The sequence below is a fragment of the Varroa destructor genome, unplaced genomic scaffold, assembly GCF_002443255.2.
Source record: "Varroa destructor unplaced genomic scaffold, Vdes_3.0 BEIS01000001.1, whole genome shotgun sequence".
Taxonomy (NCBI): domain Eukaryota; kingdom Metazoa; phylum Arthropoda; class Arachnida; order Mesostigmata; family Varroidae; genus Varroa; species Varroa destructor.
In genome coordinates, this window is record NW_019211454.1 from 2,453,054 (window position 1) to 2,476,469 (window position 23,416).

At 38.0% G+C, this 23,416-nt stretch overlaps 1 protein-coding gene across 1 annotated transcript in view; it reads right to left on the minus strand.

Annotated features, from left to right (window-relative positions):
- The window catches only part of LOC147758123 (uncharacterized), a 70,043-nt gene that overhangs the window by 25,014 nt on the left and 21,613 nt on the right, over positions 1-23,416 (minus strand). The window contains exon 3 of the mRNA XM_086984263.1: positions 3,603-3,676. Within this exon, the coding sequence (XP_086840389.1) occupies positions 3,603-3,676 (74 nt within the window). The remainder of the gene's footprint in view (positions 1-3,602; positions 3,677-23,416) is intronic.

The following is a 23,416-nucleotide window of genomic DNA, read 5'->3' on the forward strand; positions in this document are numbered from 1 at the left end:
TTTAAGGCTATCAAAGACCCGCTCACTAAACCGCCCGACTCAGATGGTCTCCTACAATAACGATAATAATATCTAACATACAACCGCTATGAGTGTTCCAGTAAAAACAAAACGTAGAGAAAGCGAAACACCTTAGGAGCCTCATTAGGCACACGTGTCCCGTGACATGTATGGTGGGAAAGCGTGGACGAAGACATTGCGTGAGGGATAAACATAGGGCTGTTGGAATCCTAACCTCCTTGTGGGAACGAGCGGGCTAGCTATGAAGTATCTCCTAGAAAAATTATGTTCAGTTGCTTACGTCTGACAATACAACGGTGGACGACTGACTGTGCAGGCTTTTAGAAAAAAAATTAGAAGGCTACGTTAAGGTTATTCAGTGAAATGGCTTTCGGTTGAAGACAAACTATATAACCTAGGCTTTTTTCAACTCGAGCACCGTAGTAATCGTTCGTATAGATTATGAAAGAGCCCTTTTGAGAATTTTAACCACAAGGGAAATCTGGATTTTATTGTATTTATTATACTATTGATAGTGCTTTCCACAAAAGCACGCTGCCAGCCTATACGGTCAGTGTATTAAATTGTTTTGTGAATCGATAATTACTAAATATATTTTGTTAAAAATCTATTTGTCTACTCTATTGTGTGACATAGTTATACATATCTGAACGCAAATTGTCATTGAGATGAAGTGTATTTATGACATGCTGCATCATTGTGCGACCGAATATCCTAGAATTGACAAATGATACAAGTTTGCGACAAGTGATGTTAATCTGATAACAAAAATAAGTTTGTAAACTTAACTTCATCTTTCTATCTAAACAATTTCATAGGCTATCTTTATCGAACAACCATGGCCTCTCTCGCCGTTCGCTATGCCAGATGAGCTATCCGTCTAAACTAGCAACATGATGGGTTATATACGGATATTTAACTAGAAAAGCATCTGCTGGTAGAAAATCAGCGAGTAAAAAAGATAACGTTTGTCGGTGGACGGCATCTGTGTTATGTTTAACCCTGAAGAACAGGCAATGTTTCTAAAACGGCCATTTGGGTGTTCATGTCAACGTATCAGAAACGTGGGCTGATATTTATTTTACGTCATTGTACGTTATCCACTATATGAAATTGTTCAACTGGTCGCTTCAGGTACGGCATATTCTGTCAATATAAGCAAAGTCAGTAGCTGATTTATTTAAACTGAACGCTTCTGACCTTGCTCATTCAGATATGCCTAAAAAATTATTTAGCTTAGAAAATGTTTTTTATGCACTAACAAAATCTGTTAACATAAAAGATACGTACGAAGCGTGAACTTGCCAATATCGCAAAATGTTTTATACATAATTAGGAAAATCGGTGTCTTTTAATAACATAAATGCTATCAGGCGGCCACTGACAGACATCTCCTTCGTTGCCTAAGCCGATCAAAAAATAGCTTTGTCTCTACTGGAAGCATCTTATTTAACTAATAAAAAAGAAGAAAGGCCACTATTTGAAATAGCTTGAATAATAAGCCCAAATGTTATACTAAATAGTCTAAGGTAGTAGAGAGATACACGCGTCAGTCTTATTTATCCGCTACCCGTTTAAAGCTAGATATAAGCTCCATTCGATTGACGAAGATAAATATTCAAGTTCCACATCACTCGTCCTTAGAGTCTCAGTGAATTATAGAATTCAATGTGTGAGCAGAAAGGATTGTTATAGGGTTACAAACATATTTGCCTTCCGATACCTACACGTCTCGAGCAAGCAATATTTTGAAAAAATCAGAAGCAAGTTCTGAGTAGCGGTGTCGAGCATACAGCTACACTTAATATTTTCCCTAGTTAAGAACAATGTTTTTCTGTCTATAGTCAGGGAGACGAGTGGGTTGGAAGCGACTGTCCTGCCCAGAGTTTTGGCAGAATTCAAACGTTTCGACCAGTAGTTGCATCAGTCCTAACTGAACAACTTAACTTTAGAATAAAATAATTTTGCTTCGTCTTGAAGTTATAGAGTTTTTTGACGCAGTGGAAATAGCAAAAGCATCTGTCTAAATTAACATCGTGTGATAAATGCTTGTTCTCGCGATATCGTGGAGGGATGCGCCTACGGTTGCAGAGTTCTAGATACCTGCTGGTCTGTGATAATATTAGTCGAGACCAATATCATTTATACTTTCCGTTCGTAACGTCGGCACGTAAGCACGCAGCTTTTAAAAGCAAATCTGTAATTGCTTTTAGCGCGGTGCTCTATGTTTGTGGTAATAAACAAATTATAGTTAGCAGACGATTCATTGGTCGTCTTTTGGACAAGCCTTGGTATGTATTGACATAGTTGGAGAGTCGGTTTATCTGAAACAAAAAGATGAGACTAGACCTAAAAATCTGACAATGCCATATGTGATATCTTTTTGTTTCTCTGTCAACATGCGAACTTATACATTGTGCACCACTGTGCCAGACTTCATCCGATTAGCTTCTGCACATATACTCCTTGTCTTGAATGCTAGTACTATCTTCACACTGCAAACCTGCGTAGACGATGTTCTATATATGTATTAGATTGCAAAGAAATTCCCGCGCTCTCTTAAAAGATTATGCTTTTGCTAAAAGAAGTGCTCTGCTAACCTCAGAAATGGTATCCGAAACCTAGAGGATGTTCCCCGTTTTCGTCATCAGACTGTTAATAACGACGTTCCAAAGGAAGACGGCTAGCAAACAACTCAAGAATTTGCCAAATAGTAAGCCTCATCTGGCTTTGACGACACCAATATTTTTTTTTATCAGAATCTGCTGGAGTATCCATATTCTCCATGGCTGCTGCGTCAATAATACACCTGTATAGCCCTAAGAACTCTAGTAGAACGTGCTGTGTCAGAAATAGTATCGATGTCATATTTCCCAAAGCAATCAGAAGTTGAATAATTGATTCATTACTAGTAAAAGTATAGTGCATAGCTAAGTGCAACTTAAACTATGGAATGGAAAAAGAGCTAATAAATGCTCCCAGTCTGACTCTCCGGACCATGATTGATGAGAATCAGACAACAAGGTTTAACTATAAAGTTTACTTAAACACAGACAAATTATGATTAGGTATTTTTTATGTTAATGTTTATTGAGACCGTTCTCAAAATGTCACCCTGCAACACCTAAATGCTCAAAAAAACTCTTTCTTTACATGGTAAGACTATGGGCATCGTCAAGTGAACATAATATATTTTTTCCCCAAATTTGGCTTTTGATGCGGACTTACCATTTTTTAAAAACGTGATAGTTTTGGGCTATTGAAAATAGAAAGCAGTAGGTGCAAAGTACAAGCCTTCATGATATGATTCTTCACTATAACTTCCCATAGGAAGTAAAACTTTAGTGACAGACCGAATTAGATGAGGACCCTTTTACTTGTTACTCACACGAAATGTTGTATTTGCCTTTTAAATAAAACAATTGTTATAGCCATTATGTAATCACATGAACCCAGTGCAAGAATCTATTGCTCAATTGCGTGTTTTTTTTTTGTCATTCGTTTAGTATTATTTCGTTAGGAAGTCTTGATAGTTTGCCGTTCAATAGCGCCCAGCACTGGCAATGATTACCATGAGCTACCTTTTAATATACCCTGCCGTGTGATGAAGTACGATAGATGAGTGAATTTGAGTGACGGCAACGACGTCCGAATCCTGCAATAAGACGAGTACAAGAAGGCGGTTACAATGACAACAACACATGCATAAATCTTTTTCATGCTATAGAATAAAAATATATCAGTAATTAAAGCTTTTTTTGTTCATATATTAAATAAATATGTCAAGTTTGTAAGATAATATTAATTTGTTTATGTCTATATACGGCTTTATCGGTACAATAAGACACGTGTCTCGCATCTACGTACCAATTATATATAATCATATGACGATTTAAGGCTATCTTATGCTCTGTAGACGCACTGAAAAGGCCATTTGAAAAATATTGCTCGATATTTCAACACAACTAGAAAATGTTTCCCTAATATATACATGCGTCCCGAGGATTACATATTGCCAAAGCTGAGTGTACATTGTAGGTGGGGTTTAGGCCTATATGCGATACATACTTCCGACTGACACAGTCCAATCTGAGTGTAGCTGTTTTTGTTGACAATCCCCCTATAGGTGGAAGTATAGTTTCAACAAAACGGTCCTAGAAAAATTCCTAAGGAAAAAGAAAAGACCCTACTCGGCCCTTCTTGCTTTCCTAAAGAAGTCAAGGATTAGTCAATACAAACGACATTTACGTACTAGCATGATGCTGGCTTGGGACATATTACGACAACTCAAGTGATACCACAGATGCAAACTGTGTATACATTCGTCTCAAAACTTTTGAGTAACCCAGGCGACATTAGAAAGTTGAATGTGTTCGATGGGGTACAGCATTCTTCACGTGTACCACGTGGATGAGCAGCTGATGTAGAAACATTTGCAAATACCTCTGTGTTCCGTCCCTTATGTTTCTTGTGATTGCATATTGCTTACATTAGATAGTATCGAAAGTAAGCCAAAATTAACAAAATACAAGTTATTTTTGCTGACTCCCCGACAGCTTCATTGCCAAAATGAGATGGATCAGATCGCCGGCAGCATAAAGTGAATCCTACAGATAACGAATCACGTTGAGTTTACTATACGATGCGATACGGTATAAAATCGACATAGCGCGAGAACGATACGGTTTGCACGAAGTTTCTCTGAAGCGTCACACGAACGTGTTCGGGCTCATTTCATTTCCAGGACAGTTTCCTATTGTACGAAGAGTTCTACATAGGAGCCCAGCTTTGTCCAGGTTGACCGATAAAGAAAACGCGATTAAAGCAGAGGTTAACGGGTACCCGTGTAAAACCTAAAACAATGGAGTCAAACTGTTGCAGTACATACATCTCTTGATAAGGTAAAAAGATGTGAAAATTAAATAATATTCACATTATGTTTTCATCTATAAAACACAATCCTAAATGATTTGTTTATACATGCTGTTAAGGATAATTGATTTCAATTAATAGAAACATGAAAAACTTATACACAGAATGGGCCAAACTTAAATAGATTTCTGCTTTATTTAGTTTGATGGGAAGTGTTTGCCTGATGATTCATAAGTTATTGTAATCCTCCCATATATTTTGAAGCACACTTAGCTGAAAATAAACTGTAATGTTTGAGCAAAAGCTGTCTACATCCAAGAATTAATGTGCTGAAGTGGGTGACAAAATACAGAAAATTCCGAATTAAGCATCAATTAACAATACATCCGATAATAATCAGAAAGTAAAGCGTATTGATCACGAAGCAGGTCTTCTAAAATGAGAAAAAAAATTAAAAATACAGTTCTTGCAGAAGCAGTGCTGAAATTTGAATCATTTGATACCAAACGTCATCAAAATAGTTGCAGAACAACTCTTAATGCCTCATGTCGCCTGTCAAACGCCTACATGTAAATATAGCGAAGTTGAAGTACTCTATGAGAAAAGTACATTACGGATATTTTCGCTGTAGATTTCGCCGAAAGCAATTTGAATTATGTGAATTTACATTTGGCAATGGCCGATTTTTGGGATGATTTAATTATGCCGATACAGGCTGAAACATGACGGTATTGATAGGGTCACTTTTTTGTCCTAGTAGGAGCTCACGCGTTCGCGTGTATCACAAGATTAAATTACCGAGTCACCGAAAAACGGTCTGGCGCTCCAGTCGACTTTTCTGTTTGAATCTACGCTGTATTGGCTACACTTCTAATAATTATAGAAAGTATATAAAACACTCAATTCAGGCTGCGCGCAAGTGAATTTTAGTAAGCCCAGCTACCTTCAACGTGGACCCTAGATCAGAAACGTGTTACTCTACAGAGTGCCATTTTGTCACTCCATTTTATTGTGACTTTTTGTATTTTCCACTACAGCAACAAAAAACGCGAACTGTTGTATATTTTCAACTTTATTGCGCTGATATCCATCAAATATTGCAACATTGTGTACAAATAAAAAGACTACCTTCAATATCTTGGCGAACGTTTGCCTTTTGCAGACTGGCATTTTTCTGTAAATAGCATTTCCTGTTATCCAATAGCTGGGCACAACCAGTTCATGCATGATCCCTTACAGGCTTTTAAATAGTCTGTTTTGGTGCGTAATACGCTCCATGTCGAACCGTACGAGACTAACAATGCTTTAAGAAATAAATTTTGCAGTTTTGAAGGCTCACAGCTACCATTTGTCCAGCCTTATTCTACGAATAATACATATAGACACCCTCCATGTATGAGATACAATTTTGAAAAGTTTATTAGTAGCGAGATGTATTATAAAGTTGCGTTTACGGCAAATGTCCCACTTTACAACATTCTTGGTACCTATTTTTGCCTTCATTAAATAAGCCGATAAAAATGCTTTAGTCAAGCAAATACGATAAAGAACTTCACTTTTGTAAAACGCACGTTACAGACCTGAACTTCACTTTTGTAAAACGCACGTTACAGACCTGAACTTCACTTTTGTAAAACGCACGTTACAGACCTGAACTTCACTTTTGTAAAACGCACGTTACAGACCTGATGTGAGTCTTGCCACTTGTTTAAAAGCATTGACTTGTATTTGAAGCGCTGTTCTCCCGCCTATTATGACATCGACTTCATTGCAAATAAACATTAAAACTGTGACAATGAATACGACTTCAGCAGCAACAACAAGAACGTTAATAGCAATAACGACGGAAAAAAATCACTTATAGTCGTCTCAATATGTTCCTAAATAAATGAAGTCGTGCATTCGAAACCAGACTAAATTTCCACATCGGTTTCTCTTTTCCAATAATATCTAATGACCAAGTTGAGGATGAGTTATTATAGAAGTTACTTATAATAAGCATAAAAAATGGAAAAACTAATTGTTCTTCGGCTCCTCAAAATAAAAATGATTCTATTGAAATTTTAATTTAATTCATACACGAAACCTGAATATCTTCGATAGTAAGGTATCGAACGATGGCATACAAGAAGTAAAGAACTGGCTACAATCATAAGGGAATATAATAAGAAAAACTGCTACACATGTCGATGAAATGCTCATTTCTCAATATATATTAATAATAATAATTAATATAATAATATTATATATGTATAATACTAACAAGAATGGACAAGATATATGACGTGCAAATAGCCCGCCCGCTGATCTCATTCATCGTGTGTCGTAATCTGCTAAATTTATGGTACTAAAAAAACAAAGAAACGATTATCTCGATGACAAGATAATAAAATTAGAAATATTACTGCAAGCTAATTATCGTCATCATTATATTGACGGTTATAATTAGTTAAACTGATGAATTAATTAAAAGGAAGGAGGCCGTTTATAGGGCAATTTGGAGCGCTCAATGAAAGCAATCAATTGGAAATACAATAGGTATACTGTTGAAATAGGGTAAGCCTGCACGTTGTTGAAAGCATACATTTCCAGCTAAAGCCTAGATCTATCAACTATTTGATATACAAAAAAACATAAGAAAAAAATATGTCAGTGTTAATTATTCCATCATTCTCTTAAATGTCACAAATATATTACTGATTTAAGTGCTATATAGACTATAGACAAGCTATATAGACAAAACTATTTATAAACTGTTTTTAAGAAGGTTACACTTAGTTTATTTTAGGTGCACGAGAAATGCTGCTAAGGAGATATTTGGATCAGCTACTAAAGACTTCGTTTCGAATCAGCGAATCAACGTTTCCGAATCTAATAGCAAACGATGAGATTGCCATAAATACAGGTGTCCTTTAAGGACTTTGTAGGTAAAAAAAAAAATACAAGTTGACTCCATTAGAATATGAAAAATTTAAAAAAAAATAAAAAAAAAATAAAAAAACTTTACGGCAATGTGTCGTCCTTGATTAAACGATCTTTTCACGAGTTGCTGGTCCGCTGACAATAAGTGCATTAGAAACCCATAGGCAACTTGCAGAGACAGTTCTTTTCAGGTCTACAAACTTATGTAAGGGTAATAAGATGTTCTTGTTGAACAATCTAAACCGTCATTAGAGAAAATCTCATTCTAAATTATTACGCGTTTGCTAGCGATTATTCCTTTGATCGTATTTGGTAAACCTTTAATTTTTAATCTAACTTATTAGAATTATCAGAATCATACCTGTGTTCGTATTGTTGACAAATTTTACACTTCTAGCAAAAAAATGTGATCATTTGTTAAGTCATCTGCTGCAAGAAGTTATAATGAGAACGCAGGTCTGCTTTATGAGGTGATTCGTCATGAGGGGTTTGTGGCTGTAAGATTCGACTTATCCAGCGAAAATGAATCGATCTCGTTGGATCGTTTTGAGACGCCATCTTTTTCGAATGTGACATCCTCAAAAAATATTTTCGGGGAGGAAGGGGGAGGAGGGGGGAGGATTCGAAGTATGTCAAATGTACACTGCAGAAGCTGTCAGCGAAGCACGATGCAGGCCGGAAGATCTGTATCAGTCATAGCTTGGACGCGTGAGGGGTTCGAATAAAAAGTGAGAAGATATGTAAACTCGTAATTCATAACGACCTCATCCATAGAGAATATGCTGTTTAGTCATTCGTCTTTGGTAATGCACAGTTTAATTAGTTTTATAGCTAGTTATCGGGGGTGCTCTATCAAATAAAAAAAATAACACGCCCAAAGCTACACGGAAAATGACTGGAAGTTTTGCGCGTAATTTTTTTTATCTTAATTTACTATCTTAGTATCGTTCTAGAGAGGCATTCTGTATTGAAAGGTCTCTTATCAGCGAAGTTCGATTCTATTGAAGCCTAATTGCAAGCTATTGGAGAAAACCAATTAGTGCAGCATTGTAATCAAATTGCTACAATACCTGGTATACATCTACAAAAGTTACTTAACCGCTTCTGGCTCCATAAAACGCCTCATTCATTTTATATCAATTGTTATTCGCTTATAAATCTACCACGTTATGGTTTAATAATATAGCCGCAGCCATAATTTAGCCTCTTATTTTTCCATAGGAGAAACTAGAATCATGTTGACGGTGGTAATTTTTACTTTTAAAATAAATTCAAGATTAGGAAATATGTTACAGACGACCAACGTTGTTTGTGCATCCCCACCTGAAACGTGTACGTGGACCTTCATCTACGACAGACAACTTGCGGGCATCTCTATTCCAGGTCACAATGCAGCAATTTCTAAAATGGCTTGAGGCCACATTAGAAGTCTGAAAACCCGCTCGACATTGGAATGGAGACACAATCCTGTTAAGAAGTTTTGACGCTTAAACTTAGTCTTTTTTCTAACCGTATCCGAGCGCAAGCGAGCAGTTAGACAACGAATTTTTTTTCTGCACAGACTTCAGTACGCAGAGACAGCATTCGATTCAGACATACGCAGACAAATAATACACGTGACTGAACACTCAACGCTGTATTGAACCGTATCGATTATATTATAACTCATATATATGAGTTTCCCTTGTAACTAACACTAGAAGCCGCTTGACTTATTCTAACCACTAGCTTAGGAAATGGGTAATCATAACCTATAATAGAATCTGACGCCGAAATGGCACGCAAATTTAACGATTTGAGAAAGCCCCCTTAGCGCTAGGCAGGTTTCATTTACAAAGATATAGAGAGCATGAAAAATGCGATGATAATGTCTAGGTAAAAATCGAGTCATCTACAAAGTATTCTCGGGTTTCGTAGCAGGAATTTAACCTTGAATTTTTGAGCTTCCTTGAAAAAATAACCTTGAACTAGAGCTGAACAACACCTGCTCCACAATCCAGGCAGTGAAAGTACGCCCCTTAGGTAGCCAGTATTCCATAAGGTAGGACTGGGCTGGTTGATTGCTAGGTGAATGTTTTACGCGATTTCCTATCACTAATCTCGAATCAATCTTGTTGCAGGAGATGCTCACACATCTAAAAACTCCATGTTTGCACCCTGATAAGCCTATTTAGGGGCTGTCTAACACCGGAGCAAATAACTGCGTCGAAAATTCCGCCGTAAAACGAACCCCTAATCTAGCTGTTATAGTTTCCGAACGAGTGTCAAAATCGCTTGTTGTCGATATGTCGTCTGCTACTTGTGAGCCTTGTTTCTCGAACTACGTTTATTCACCCGCTCTTCTGGTTTGCTTCTGGTTTGCTTCTGTTTTGTAGTATTAGGCGAGCGACCACCATTTGACAAAAAGTAGGACATACCAAAAAGTATGTCCTACTTTTTGTCTTTGAATTGTTTGTTGCTCATGGCTTCCGTATTTGATGAACTTCAGCTATTTATACAGTCTTAATATGACCTTTAATATATATGACATTTAACTGCTGCTGAGATGTACTTGTAACAAGAAATGGTACCTTTTCTTGCCGGTCTGCTCCATAAGATGATTGTCATTTATTAACCACCTTGTATCTAATTATTTTTCACTACTCGATGCCTTCAACATAAGACGAGAAGGCACTCGATCTAAATTTGGTCTAAGACGCGCATACTTCATTGAAGCGGTAAGCTTCAGGCCAACTGACGGATTTACTCTCATCATGAAATACTCTACCGACAGTATGGTATCGAACGTTGGTATATTTTATTTGCTCGTAATTCTGGTTCTGGCATGTCATTGTTAAAAGCAGTACACTAATTTGTTGCGACTATACGGCCAGTGGTCGGTATGGTATTCTGGTTTCTTTGGAACTTTGTATGCTTTTTCAACGGTACATCATTTTGACAATCCATGAATGTCTTTATCTACGCATATCTGAGCATATAATACGTTATTAAGCAGTATAAATTTTAGACTAACGAGCCAATGTTTGTGTGGCTATTTCTGATGAAATGTTTCGAACTTTTACTAGCTATGAGCACTGAGCATTAGGCACCATGTATCCTATCACCATGTCCTGCTAGTTCGGACCATTTTACCGCACCCAAGTTTTTATTATGATTACTACTGTGACCACTGTGTTCCACTAAACGCAACTAAAATAATGAAAACCAATTCATTCTATGAGATAGTCTCACGTAGCAGTAACTAGATTTCTATAGAACTATAGAATGTGCTAAAGCATAGTATAAATAGGATGATGTAAGCGCTTAATAGCTATTATGTGTGCGACAGTTTGGCCTCTCCGTCTTTTTTTTTTTTTTTTAACACGATATTAACTAAATATCACCATTTTAGGTACTGTCTGATGATATAGTAGTAATTTAAAATAGACAAGATACTATTGGTCTGCTACAAGAGAATCCGGCGGACTTGAAAGTTAGTTTGATTTTGAACTATATGCCACGAACAGATGAAATTCGGTTGGTAAATACTCCAGTTTTTTGAAAAGCTGTCATTTCATATGTAAAATATTACAACCCAAGAACTGAAAAGGTCGAAACTAAGTGAAAAGGTGAATCCCTCATGAAATGTCTCTACGCTAGTATATTCCACATTTAATTATTAGAATTTAGTCGACGAAAAACGTACCTGGAACATACATATAGACGAAAGGTGAGAGAACGGGCCTCAAGAGAAATCGGGTTCGGCGCCAGTGTCTAGTAGGCCCGGATGTACCTACAGTAGACGTCAGGAGCATCCGTTACTACGAGAAAATAAAACCATGAATGCGAGCCACTATATCGATCTCCTCAAAAAATTCACGGGCCGTTAGTACGGCAGTCAACAGCACATGGCAACGCCAAGCCCTGTCGCCATTATTCTCGACTAAATTAGGGAATAGTCAACGTTGGCCTCAAGTCGTTTATCCTCCCGATCAAAGTCCGTTAGACTACGGAGCTTCCCACGCCTTAAGAAGGGCAGCAGGTAGACAAGCACATCCTACTATAAATTTACTTCAAAAAGCCGTGCAAAAAGTGGAAGGGTGCCTCTAAGGCATTTTAAACGATTTTCATTCTAGCCCAACTAGGTACCCATACATTTCAAGGTTCGCAATTTAATACAAAGCATACAAAATGATGCAGGCAAACTTATCACCGCTGAAACGTAAGCGTCACAGATTTTACTGAAACTCAGATTCAAGTTACCATTTATGTATTGCGTGAAGAAAGAGAGTTTTACATTGCGTCAGGCAGCATCTACAACGATTACGTTTAATTAACATAGCTTTATTTTATGGCAAGGTATACATTTTATTTGTTTGTATACGGCTCGATCGATCTTTGTCTGTAGAAAAAAACATCGGAACATAGTGCAAATGTACGAAAAAAATTTGCGGCTAAATTTGAGCGGAACAGCTCTGAATTCAAATCAAAATCGTTAAGTATTAGTGCAGTGGAAAGTACAGAGAATTACCGATATTTTGTTGTGCCTGGGATCTATGTTATGTCAACTAGGCCAGTTAGCTGTCGCAATTTCATTCGTAACCTCTGCTCGATTTTTTTTCGCAAGCCATGGATAATAACGAAACTCGAAGCCTTGAATTCCGTCATAAAACGATGGTACATGAGAATTACTTGTATTTGCGTCGCGTTTTACAGCCAGCCATTTACTCTTGAGGCCACCATTAAAAGACGCTGTGATTGACCTCACAAATAAGGTCCCGGGAGAACTTATTCGAAGGATGGTAATAGCCTGCTAAGAGCAGTGGTTAAATAGAAACAATCTCAAAAAATTACCTTAGTTACCTGTACAGGAAAATCTACGTTAAATATTTTACCTCGAGTCACACTGTTTGTAACCATATTCATTTGTCAATCATTGTTTCCGCTACAACAATGATGATTTAGTTCTTCTTACGAACTCATACTAGACGGCGCAAGTAGGATGCTCAGTACGGAGCCAACTTTCGGTGCGTCTGATTATAAACTATTTTGACCTTGGAATTAAGAAAATCGCCGAGCTTGTGCATGGTGCTACGTCCGTCGGAATTAAATTACGTATGCAATTTATAAGGTGATTCTCAAATTGGTCTGAACTTTACTTTTTCATTTCTCGTTCTGCCACCGTTGGATGTTACTATATCGCTAGATGTTTATATAGCCCTATCTTTAAGCCCCATCTAAAACTATACACCGAGTTGCTAAGCTAAATCGTTTACGACCCTACGATATTTCCCTCCACAAGCGAGTATGCTGTAAATGATATTCAGTCAACGGTGCCCTAGATCATCACTGATACTCAGAGGACACCCGGACCAGATAAACACTAATCACTACGTAATTGCTAAATGGAAAAAGTATGTACAATTGACAATTGGCTTATTATTACACCTCCCATTTTCTTCTGACAGAGACGCGCGCATGCGCGTTGCTTAGCCTAGGAATCTCTGTTGATCGATCGCCTAATTCTACTATTTTCAGCTAAAAACAGTTACTTATCAATGTTTGACCAATCAGTATGGCTGAAGCTGTTTTTTCAGTGTTTATTTTAGGTATCGCATATCCCAGTTATGAAACTCAATCTAAATTGTTTAATATACTGTTCTTATATTTTTTTTGCTCACAGCCCTGTGCAAGAGGTTACCTAGCTGTTCGCCGTTGGCTGTGCAATGCCCCGGAAGAACTGCTACCAACGGCAAAGTCCGTCTGGCAAAGAACAAAATCATTTATTTGCTGATAGCTCGTACTGACACCGTGCACAAGTCTACTCACATATATTAATAAAATTTAATAGATTTATTTCGGCAACGCAAGCTGCTTTAGGGTGGTCGATTGCTTAGAAAAAGCGCTGGCGTGCAGCAGACACATCAATGGGCAACAAACGCTAACTACAACATCTTAAAGCACTTTGTCCGAACGTAAGATCGTAAAAAAGAAAAGAAATGGAACCCGCTAATAAAATTTCAAACATATACCTATTTTTTAATTAGCAAGCATTCTAGGGAAATTGAGCCACGTCTCAACACGTTCTACCTGATTCCTATAGCTGACCAAAACCTGACAGTCTGTTAGTTAACAATCTTTTAATTCATCCTTTTGTTACAAATACTACTGTAGCTGTTCCGTAGGCCGTGAGGACGCGGTCCTTTAAGCAATAACGTTTCACAGCTCTAGAAAACACGCACTGAATAAGGGCGACTAGTGCCATGCTTTTTTGGCTCTCAGTTATATTTGACTGGATTGTCCAGAACATTAATAACGATCATTTGATATATATAAGGCATAGTGTTTTACTAGCCAATAGGCCTCATATTTTTGCAACTCTGCCCCTAGTCACTGAACTAGTTGAATCTCGTTGTTGACCCCTAAGCGAGTTTGAAGCTCAACGTATGTAACCCATCATTGATTTTTGCATAAACACGGGCTCGTCGATTTAGTTATCTTCTTCTCTAAAGTAAGTTTTTTTTATTGTTGCATTGTGTTCCTCATAGTAATCAAAAATAAATGTGGGCAGAATAAAACTTCTAGTCTGAGCTATTTTATTTTTACTGTACAGTGAATATTTAATGTGAATACAAAATTTAATATTTTCGAAAATTATAAGTCTTGTCACACATTGTACCTTGGCTATATAATTAACTAGTTATATCAAGTGTTTCTCTAGCGATAATGTCTGAAATGCGCATCTGGGGGCAAATATGCGTGGTACCCCCATGAGGCGAACTCTTGTCCGGGTCTGCCCTGTGTCGGACCACGGAATACCTATAAAAAGCACAACAGTGACATGTCAACGTAAACGCGGAGTAGGATTATCTTGAACGAATCTACCCGTCTGTTAGTATAATTCGCTGGCCAATTATCAGTTGTTTTATACATTTTTTTTTTAAAACGAACACCTTTGTAATATAGCCAGGTGGCATAGAAGCTGCTTAATGCAATTTTCAGTTTTAAAGAAACGCAAAATCGATACACAAGCGGCTTTCAAAGGGACTATGTTGGATATTATGGAATATCTAATAAAACGGACGGCGACAGCGCAAATCTATCGAGAGAAAGAGACACTTAGCAAGAACGTAGCTCAGATGTAATCTTTACTTGCAATTTAATTAGTAGGTCACATTCCGACGGAAACGGACGTGCCTTCGTTTACCAGAGCTGTACGACACAGTTTAACATATTTAACTCAAGTTATACAAAAAAAATTATCGCTCAGCACCTTGACGTGCACGTAGCCATGACTCCCGCGATTACCGCCTTTTCCACGCTGACCAACGACACCTCGCGGACTTTCATGTGCCAGCGGAAGTATCAGCAGGATTATCCCGATGATGCAACGGCGAGTGAATCGATGATATGCCAGTCCTGTACCTTTGCAAAGTTTAAGCAACATCTCTTTGTTTCGTTTAACCTGGCCTGTGACAACTGTAACATATAAAAAAGACAGGCCATTTGTCTACCATTACGTAGTTGATACGAATACGCTTTACAAAGCAAGCAAATACAAATAAGTTCTATTAATTTCTCTTGACTAACCGGTTCTTAATTATTCATTGAGTAATTTGGGTCACCTTTGTACTATGCATATGAACAATGACCGTGGCGGCTATACGCTTGCGCAACCAAAAGACTCGCTACGAACTTCAGCTCGTTGCAGACGTTGTTTAGGAGAGTAGTAACTCAGATATACGAAACGGAAACCAAGAGTAATGAAATACTATGGAAACAACTGTATTAGCCAATACGACCGAAAGTTAATTGCGTAGCCCGTAGTGAAGTTGATATCATTTATAAGCTATCTGGACTCCATCGGATTTCGTCTATAGTGGAATCTAATCAAATTGCACAATGCAGAAGAACAGGTCTCTATACTTGCTACGAATGATGTTATGTATTATGCTACGAAATAGCTAACAATGGCTAAAACCAATGGCCATAGAACTTCTCGTAACTTTTTCTCAAGTCCCATCGGATCACAAAACACTCTCGAACGCGCAACGCATCACGCACGAGCTTTGCTAAACGTCCCGGGCCTTATCAAAGTGCAACACTGCGACCAACTACTAACAATTTCTCATTGAACCGTAATAATCGTCACGGTTGATCACTCTGTAACTATTAGCAACACATGGTAAAATAGTTGTGGTGCGCACCCGCATGAAGGTACACAAAACTTATCATCTTGTTTTTAAAAAAATAGTGCATCTTTCAGGTTGTAAGTAAGGTCTGACAATACTCTAAAGTAACAGCAGTTATTGTTGACACCTTACGCAACTTCAACAGTGAGCACATCATAATTAAACGTTGAGACTAGTCCGTAGTTTGTTTGATATAATAAGTTTCAACTTAAAAGTTCGGTATATAACTGAATCACAAAGGAAAAGTTCGCAACATATCTGTTCGCTGAATAAGTTCCAGTTGACTAATTGTGTCGGTCTAGTTTAAGGTGCCGCTGGTCCGGACCAGTCCCCAAGCCTATTTAAGGTAGCAATTAAGATATAAGCATATCAAAAAGCATTCCTCTCTGAGCACAAAACACAGGCGTCAGTATTGATGGATATACGGATATCGATGCAAGGGGAAATTTTCAAGCTGGTCCTGTGTTAATGGGACTGCCTACGAATTTTAGCAATAAAAGTGACCTGCTGTTAAGGATAGTTGACTTAACTAGTTTCGTTCGAAAGGCCAACTGTCCTATATAATGCCTTAATGACATTTACTAGGGATCATTATTTAAAATAGAAAAAGAATTATTCACTTACTGCGATTACAAATAGAATAGACCTATTTTAATACATTCATTTCGGCACACTCGTACTGCGCTTTGTCGTCGGGAAATTTAGCTTTTCTTAATGTTTCAGATGGGACTTTTGCGTTAAGATATTTTCTGCACCGTTCCGGTAATATAGCTACAATTGCAGGACTTCGCCATATTACCATATTAACGCCATATCAACGCAATAAAATCCCATTCTTGCTCAGAAACAAATTCACGCTCGTATTGGGTTTGATATCAGGACACTTTGGGCTCGAGACCCTGACATGTCTAACGATGCACCTGCATAAATTTGACTTTGATGACTACGACACATACGTAATTCGATAAACAACAAAAATTATAAGTATTTTTTTAATTCGACTCCACAACAAATAGGTACCTGTATCCTAAGAAGTGGGCAACTACCCTATGCGGGTCACAAACTGGTTCTAATGCCAGATCATGCATTGACTTTGCTTTTAAAGCGTCTCATTTGCCATCGGAAAAGAGCGTTGTTGAGATCTACAGTTAGACAAGCAAGAAAGCGTGGTCCCGTGACGGACTTATGCGTAAAAAACGGACTAGTATCTTTTTGTCACCTGTTCGTTTGGCAGCCTTAGCACTAAAGCTTATGTATGTAACCTTCCTATCTTCATCTATAACTCCTTCAAAATCATTTATGTCGTACCTATCCAACAAATCTTCTTTTTTAAAAATTTAAGTTATTGCTTCTTAATAGGCAGTAACAACAGTTATTAACTAACAATAATAATAAACTGGCACGATTTAAGGCATGCAACACCTATATTATTGCTTATACAAACCAGCTGAAGCTGTTTTGCTCTGTAGGCTGCTGCCCATGCATATAATGGTTAACGAGCACAAAAGAAGGATTTTTATTTCCTTTTAAAGAATCAAGTTAAAGCCGTTGGACCGAGATACCTTTTTGACTCGTCTTGAATGAACTATAGCCGAACCATATGTAATACCACAGCGCTATCACATATTTTATCCCAGCATGCATGAGATTTATTTATTAGCAACCAAAGATTTCTCGAGCATCGACTGCCCTCATGAAGTTCTATTATAGAAGCTAGCAATAAGCAAACATTCCGAAGAAATCAGCCTTAAGATTCGAGATAACTGAAGCCAACCGAAATTTAACTTGCACCGGTCTGTAAAAACGAAGCTGTTGTGTAAAAGTGAAGAAAAAATATATCATTTGTTTTCTTTCGGCAGAAGTATCACTGTTGACTTCCGTTTCCCAGGCCTTCTTCCACCAGTTGCTGCTTATACGAGTGTAAAAATCAATGACACTACTGGCAGTTGTTACTGCGCTGCTATTCAAACCAGGGTATGTTGTTATGTTGACAGAACAAAGCCACAATTATTAGGAAAAGTCTAAACAAAAAAAGCTACGAGGAAGAAGTGCGAACGCTACGTCTACGAATAGCTCATGAAGCTTCCTCCGACTCTTTGAAAATTTCGCCGGTACTTTGAAACACTGCAGAAGGCAGTTACGCGAGCAGTTTCCCACGATTACTCGAAAAGTATGCCTGAAAACTGCCTCACTACCACTCCTTAAGTGAAAGTAGTAAGAGATACGAAATTATTTTAGGGTAGGCTTTTTTGGCCGAGAAGTGACTACTGGCCTACAAGAAAGCTATCGACGCGCGCATCTGCGCAAAGCCGGAATAAAATACGGAAAAGCGATGGCTTCCTCGAGTTATTTGCGTATCTAAAGATTAACGATTGCTAATAATTAGCAGTTACCTTTGGTACAAGACACCGTCCAAAAACAAAAAACGTCATGGAGATTCGTTTACTTGTTGCTGTGATGACTGAGACGCCAGCAGCAGTGGTCTGTACAACCTAGCAAGCTATACATCGCTATGGTATACATTTGAAAATAAATGTTCCCTGTTTTCCGACCACTTCTGCCTCAAAGTTGCCTCAGACAGCTAAAAAGTAATGTCGACGAAAGTTGGTTAAGGACCAATACATTAGACAGACTAGACTTCACTGCTAATCTTCAGCTACAAAACTGTTGACTTCTTGGTATCTTTAGGACCCAATTCCTAGGTTTTGTAGGCAATCTCGTAACAACCGCACTACCACGGTAGTAGTTATAGCACATTAATTGATCGATACTGTTAGCATAAAGGTATGCATTACTGTGCCAATTATATACTGTATTCATCACGGTATTGATCAAGGAAATGTTTCGCTTGAAATCGAAATGCAGCGATGATAGATTTCATTACAGCTATTTTGACATTGAAATTAAAAGAAGCCTGTCGTCCTATTGATGTAAGCTTACTAGTAAGCCGAAAAAAAATTAGGCCAACATGTTCTTCCTTTGTCAAAATGTGTCTCTTGCAATGCAAACTCTTAGTCATCAATACATAATAAGTTAATGGATTATTGAAATTCAAATGCAGAAAAAGCACCTTGAGCAGGCGATTTATGCACTTTGTACTAGAAATACATGCCCTGGTTTTACTATGGACTGAAGCCTGATGGTTGATTGTAACTGTCTATAAAAATAAGTCTAGGCCCTGTTTATTTTCCCGTATACCAAGTCTAGCGATTAGACGATAGCCCAGAGGATAGATTCTATGCGGTGCAGAAAGAAGGATTTCGAAAGGCAGTAATTTTCAAATAAAAACAACGATTGCAAATATGGGTTATATATTCTCGGCGACGGTGAGAATTCTTGATGGCTGCCTGCAACCTCCATCCCAGCAAAAACTATTCTAAGCTGCTATTTAAAAAAACTAGTACGTTCACAACTGACAGAAGCCCCTGATTACTTTAGTAAAACACTTCCTAATTTATTAAACGTCATTAAAATAATGGATGCTCTAATATATAAATACAACGTAAACAGCGGAGCTTTTGAAGGGTTCTAAGGTAGTCAAAGCTTTTAGTAGCTCATATAACACAAATGAGAGAAATCTACAAATAAAGGTTTGAACTTGCGAACACCTGTCAACAGACATATAGCTATTGGCTTATTGAACTGGGCCGTCTCGATATTTTACGCATTACTGAGTTGGAGTGCGGAGCTTTTCCTTACGTCGAATCTGCTTCTCTCTGTTTTTTTAAAGTACTATAGAAAAGAACTTCATCACTTATCGAGACGTCCGGTACAATGGCTGTTTATTACAGTGTGTACTTTTCAAATTCGAGCTATTACGCATAATTCTAATTTCGTTTTCCCCTATTTATAGAGTAATTCGAGATATAGTGCGATAATTATTTATACTCTTATCTATTCGATTTCCTTGCGACCACATATTATTTTGAAGTGGATTCTAATCATTTTTCATACTTTCGTAATTATGCATCCAAATTCATGATGGGAATACTAAGAGACCTCATGGAGGAGCAACGGATTCTAATAGTTAGACTCGTACAGAACAATTGCGAAGAGAAATTGCTTAGCGGATCGACATACCAGTAGCTCTCGGTGGTAGCTTGGTGGGTTACGTACTTGCCTGCTAATGTTAGGGACATCCTGTGGTCTAAGTTCGAACCCGAGCATAGGCAGACTTCGTTTCGTCATGGGTGGGAGCCAGTCGTAAGGTGACACTATGCCTAAGGGTTACGATACTGGACGTAGAGCTTGAAATATAGAGGATCGAGATATCGAAGTGTGCAGTTGACAAGGTAAATTGCGAGGGAAAATGGTGCCCATAAGGCGCCCTAGTATAGTATATATATATATATATAGTATAGTAGTAGTCCTAGATATCATAAGCCAGCTAGATAACTTGCGTTAACCTTTCTACAGAGATATGAGAGCTTCAAATGGGCTAAGCAATTTTAAGGTCGGACAGTTAAAGTTAGGGAAAGGGTCTGCCTTTTAAATAAATCGCCTTTTCAAATATTGGGTAAATGCGTTGCTTCCGGCGAACCTGGTACCGATGAGTAGGTCGAATAATAGTGCGGGTTGTGGTTTACATTTGCCGTAGAGGACTCCTACATTGCGTCAACAGGATGTGGAAAAACGAGAATCCAGCGAGGTAATTTTGCCAAAATAATACTTCAGGTACGAGAATGGTGTGCATATGATAATTATGTGCTCATGCATGACAAGTCATTATATCATACGGAAAAGTGTTCCTGAAATGTTTACCGTTAATAGTACTGATGCTCTGCCACGGCCTAAAAATTTATCCGACTTAAAGGCGCTGTGACAAAGGCCGTATAGGTTAGGGCCAGACAGAAAATCAAAAATACTTTACGACCCAAAAATCCAGTGCTCCAAGGGTGGGCCGAGGGGCCACGCTTGATGGACATAGCCCCAAACAGAGCGGCAGTAGTGATCGCACTAATGGGAAGGGGGATCAAGTACGGCTTATACCTTCCTAGTGATAGTGTCGACACATGTGCTATTACTAGAAAGCGGAAGGAATCAGCTTTAACATAAAAAAAAATACTGGGCGTAGATATTTAGTTCATTTTCGGTGCGGTGCTATTTTCGATCAAACTCGACGATGTGTGAAACTTCCAGATGCTTTTGTTTGGTTGGCCAAGAGCCGTACATACCGGGCCTTCTAGATCAAACCTAAAATACCTTCGATTACAAACAGATGTGTTGGTGTAAAAACTCGAATCAGTGAGTGTCTGTGGGAAGTTGAGTGAGAAGGTACTAGACATCCTTTAAACATGCCTCGTGCGAAACGTAGATTCGCTTGCGACAATTATACATGATGTAAAGTTATGGTAGTGGCTTATGTTACCAGTTAACGAGTTACTTTTCATGCATACTTAAACTTAATAATACAATAAAAGGTGGTATAATGTATTGTAAAGTAAATAATCGTTTACAAAAACTAAATCGTTGTAGCAGGCTTTTTTTTTTTGATTGAGCACTTCAAGACAAACTACTGGCAAGCGCGCATGTATTTAGTTTAACAATTCTAGATGACTTAGCATCGCGCATAGAAATTGACGAGCTTCGTTTTTGGGCGGCCCAGTTCGCTTATACTGCGGATGGACCCGACTACGAAACGATGACATGTATCATCCACGTCCTTCCACCGCATTGTGGATTCCCGTCTAGAATTAAAAAAAAAAACTCTGTCCTTTTCGAACCGTGTATATGAGTCGTAATAAAATGCAATTCAGGAATACGCCGTAAATACTGTACAATCGAACGGAGAAGCCGTTATAATTGGGCGTCCCATAAGTAGTACAAATCTACTATAATCGAATAGATCTTCGTCTAATATCAATAATTTGTTGTCTAATGTCAGTAGCTTGTTGACTTGACTACACGGCCAGTAAGGCACAAAGTGGGAAGTATTTGAGCTGAAAACACACTTTGTAGAGTAGAGGGTTACGCTAAACGTATTCGAAAAGTAGACCTTTATTTTGTACTGTCTTTACATTTCTGTAGCGCCTATTCTCAAATATCGATTTGGTATGCCTGTGGCTCAACTTTTAATTATAAATTCATCGCACTTTGCTTTTCAAGACGAGTCAGATGACTTCAATTGTACCAATGTAAGGCCGTATAGGAGTGAGATCAACCCAAGACACCACTGGTTTCGCGCTGGAGGTGACGAGCCATATAAAGCACTGCCTAATGGTAGCACGGAGTATGAAATTCGAAACACCCAGATTAGTTTTTCATTTGGCAAAAAATACATATATAAACTTTCGGTATTCAGCCATCTTCGACGAAGTAGTTTCTACACTAAGATAGATATAGTGGCTAATTAACTAAAATAGCAAACCGTACTAGATAATGAGATTGCCTGCCCGCTTGCTTATCTTCCCATGTTAAAGTGAGGCTTGAAAAGATTAATTTTCACATGACTTGTACTTGGGAATCCGACGACGGTTTTCGCAGAGCAAACGTGAAGAACCACCAATAAATTATCAAACGAATTTAGGATAGTCTCAATCATCAGCAAAAAGGAGCATGCATATGCAGAAGTAGCCGATGGTGACGGATGGAATTTAGCTCCACCCTGCTAATTTATCCACAACCTATTCGTTCATCCATCCATCTACTGAGAAATGCTGTTTTATCGACCCGATTTGAGTTAGAGAACATTTTAGTTACCAATTTTTTTTTCCCAAAGATAGGATAAATATTTTCTGAAAGAAATACAAAAATATGAAAGACATTTGTTCTACGCGAAGTATCACTTTGTTGAAGCTAACATTGAACTCCAATCGATTGATCTCGATGAGCTGAATAAAAATAAAGTACATCTTTCCATAGCGAAAATATGTATTTCACTGTAAAGAAGGCTTAATGCAACAGTTTTTTTTTTACTAAAGTGAAAATCTAGGGGTCTATGAATGGAGTTTCGTACCAATCGAAAGTTCTCGATAAACTAGATCGAGATACAATACATGTTCATAGATCTGAATTTCAGTTTTTAGGTGGAAAATGCCATATGAACGGTGAGAATTTGACACAAATGTTCAATGTAGGGAGTTTTCTTTGACGCCACCTAGTGGCTACCCTATGTAATAGTAATAATGAGTTTATCAATCGGGCGAAGACCGATTTAGCTCACGCTGGTCTTCCAGAAATTAGCTAACACCGAAAAAGCCTTGTAATGATATTGTAAAAATATGCCAAAAGCCGATATATCATGAAGCAGTCAAATTTAAAGTTTCTAAATTGTGCTGAGTCCCTTGGTTAACGTATTAGAACAGCCTTACGAAATAACTGCGAAACGCGTTGGTGAGATCGAGCAATAGCAACAATAAAATTGTTGGCTTATCTTGTAGTTTAACTCAGGCTGGGTGTAATATTAGTACACCAGCTTAGTTAAATCAACG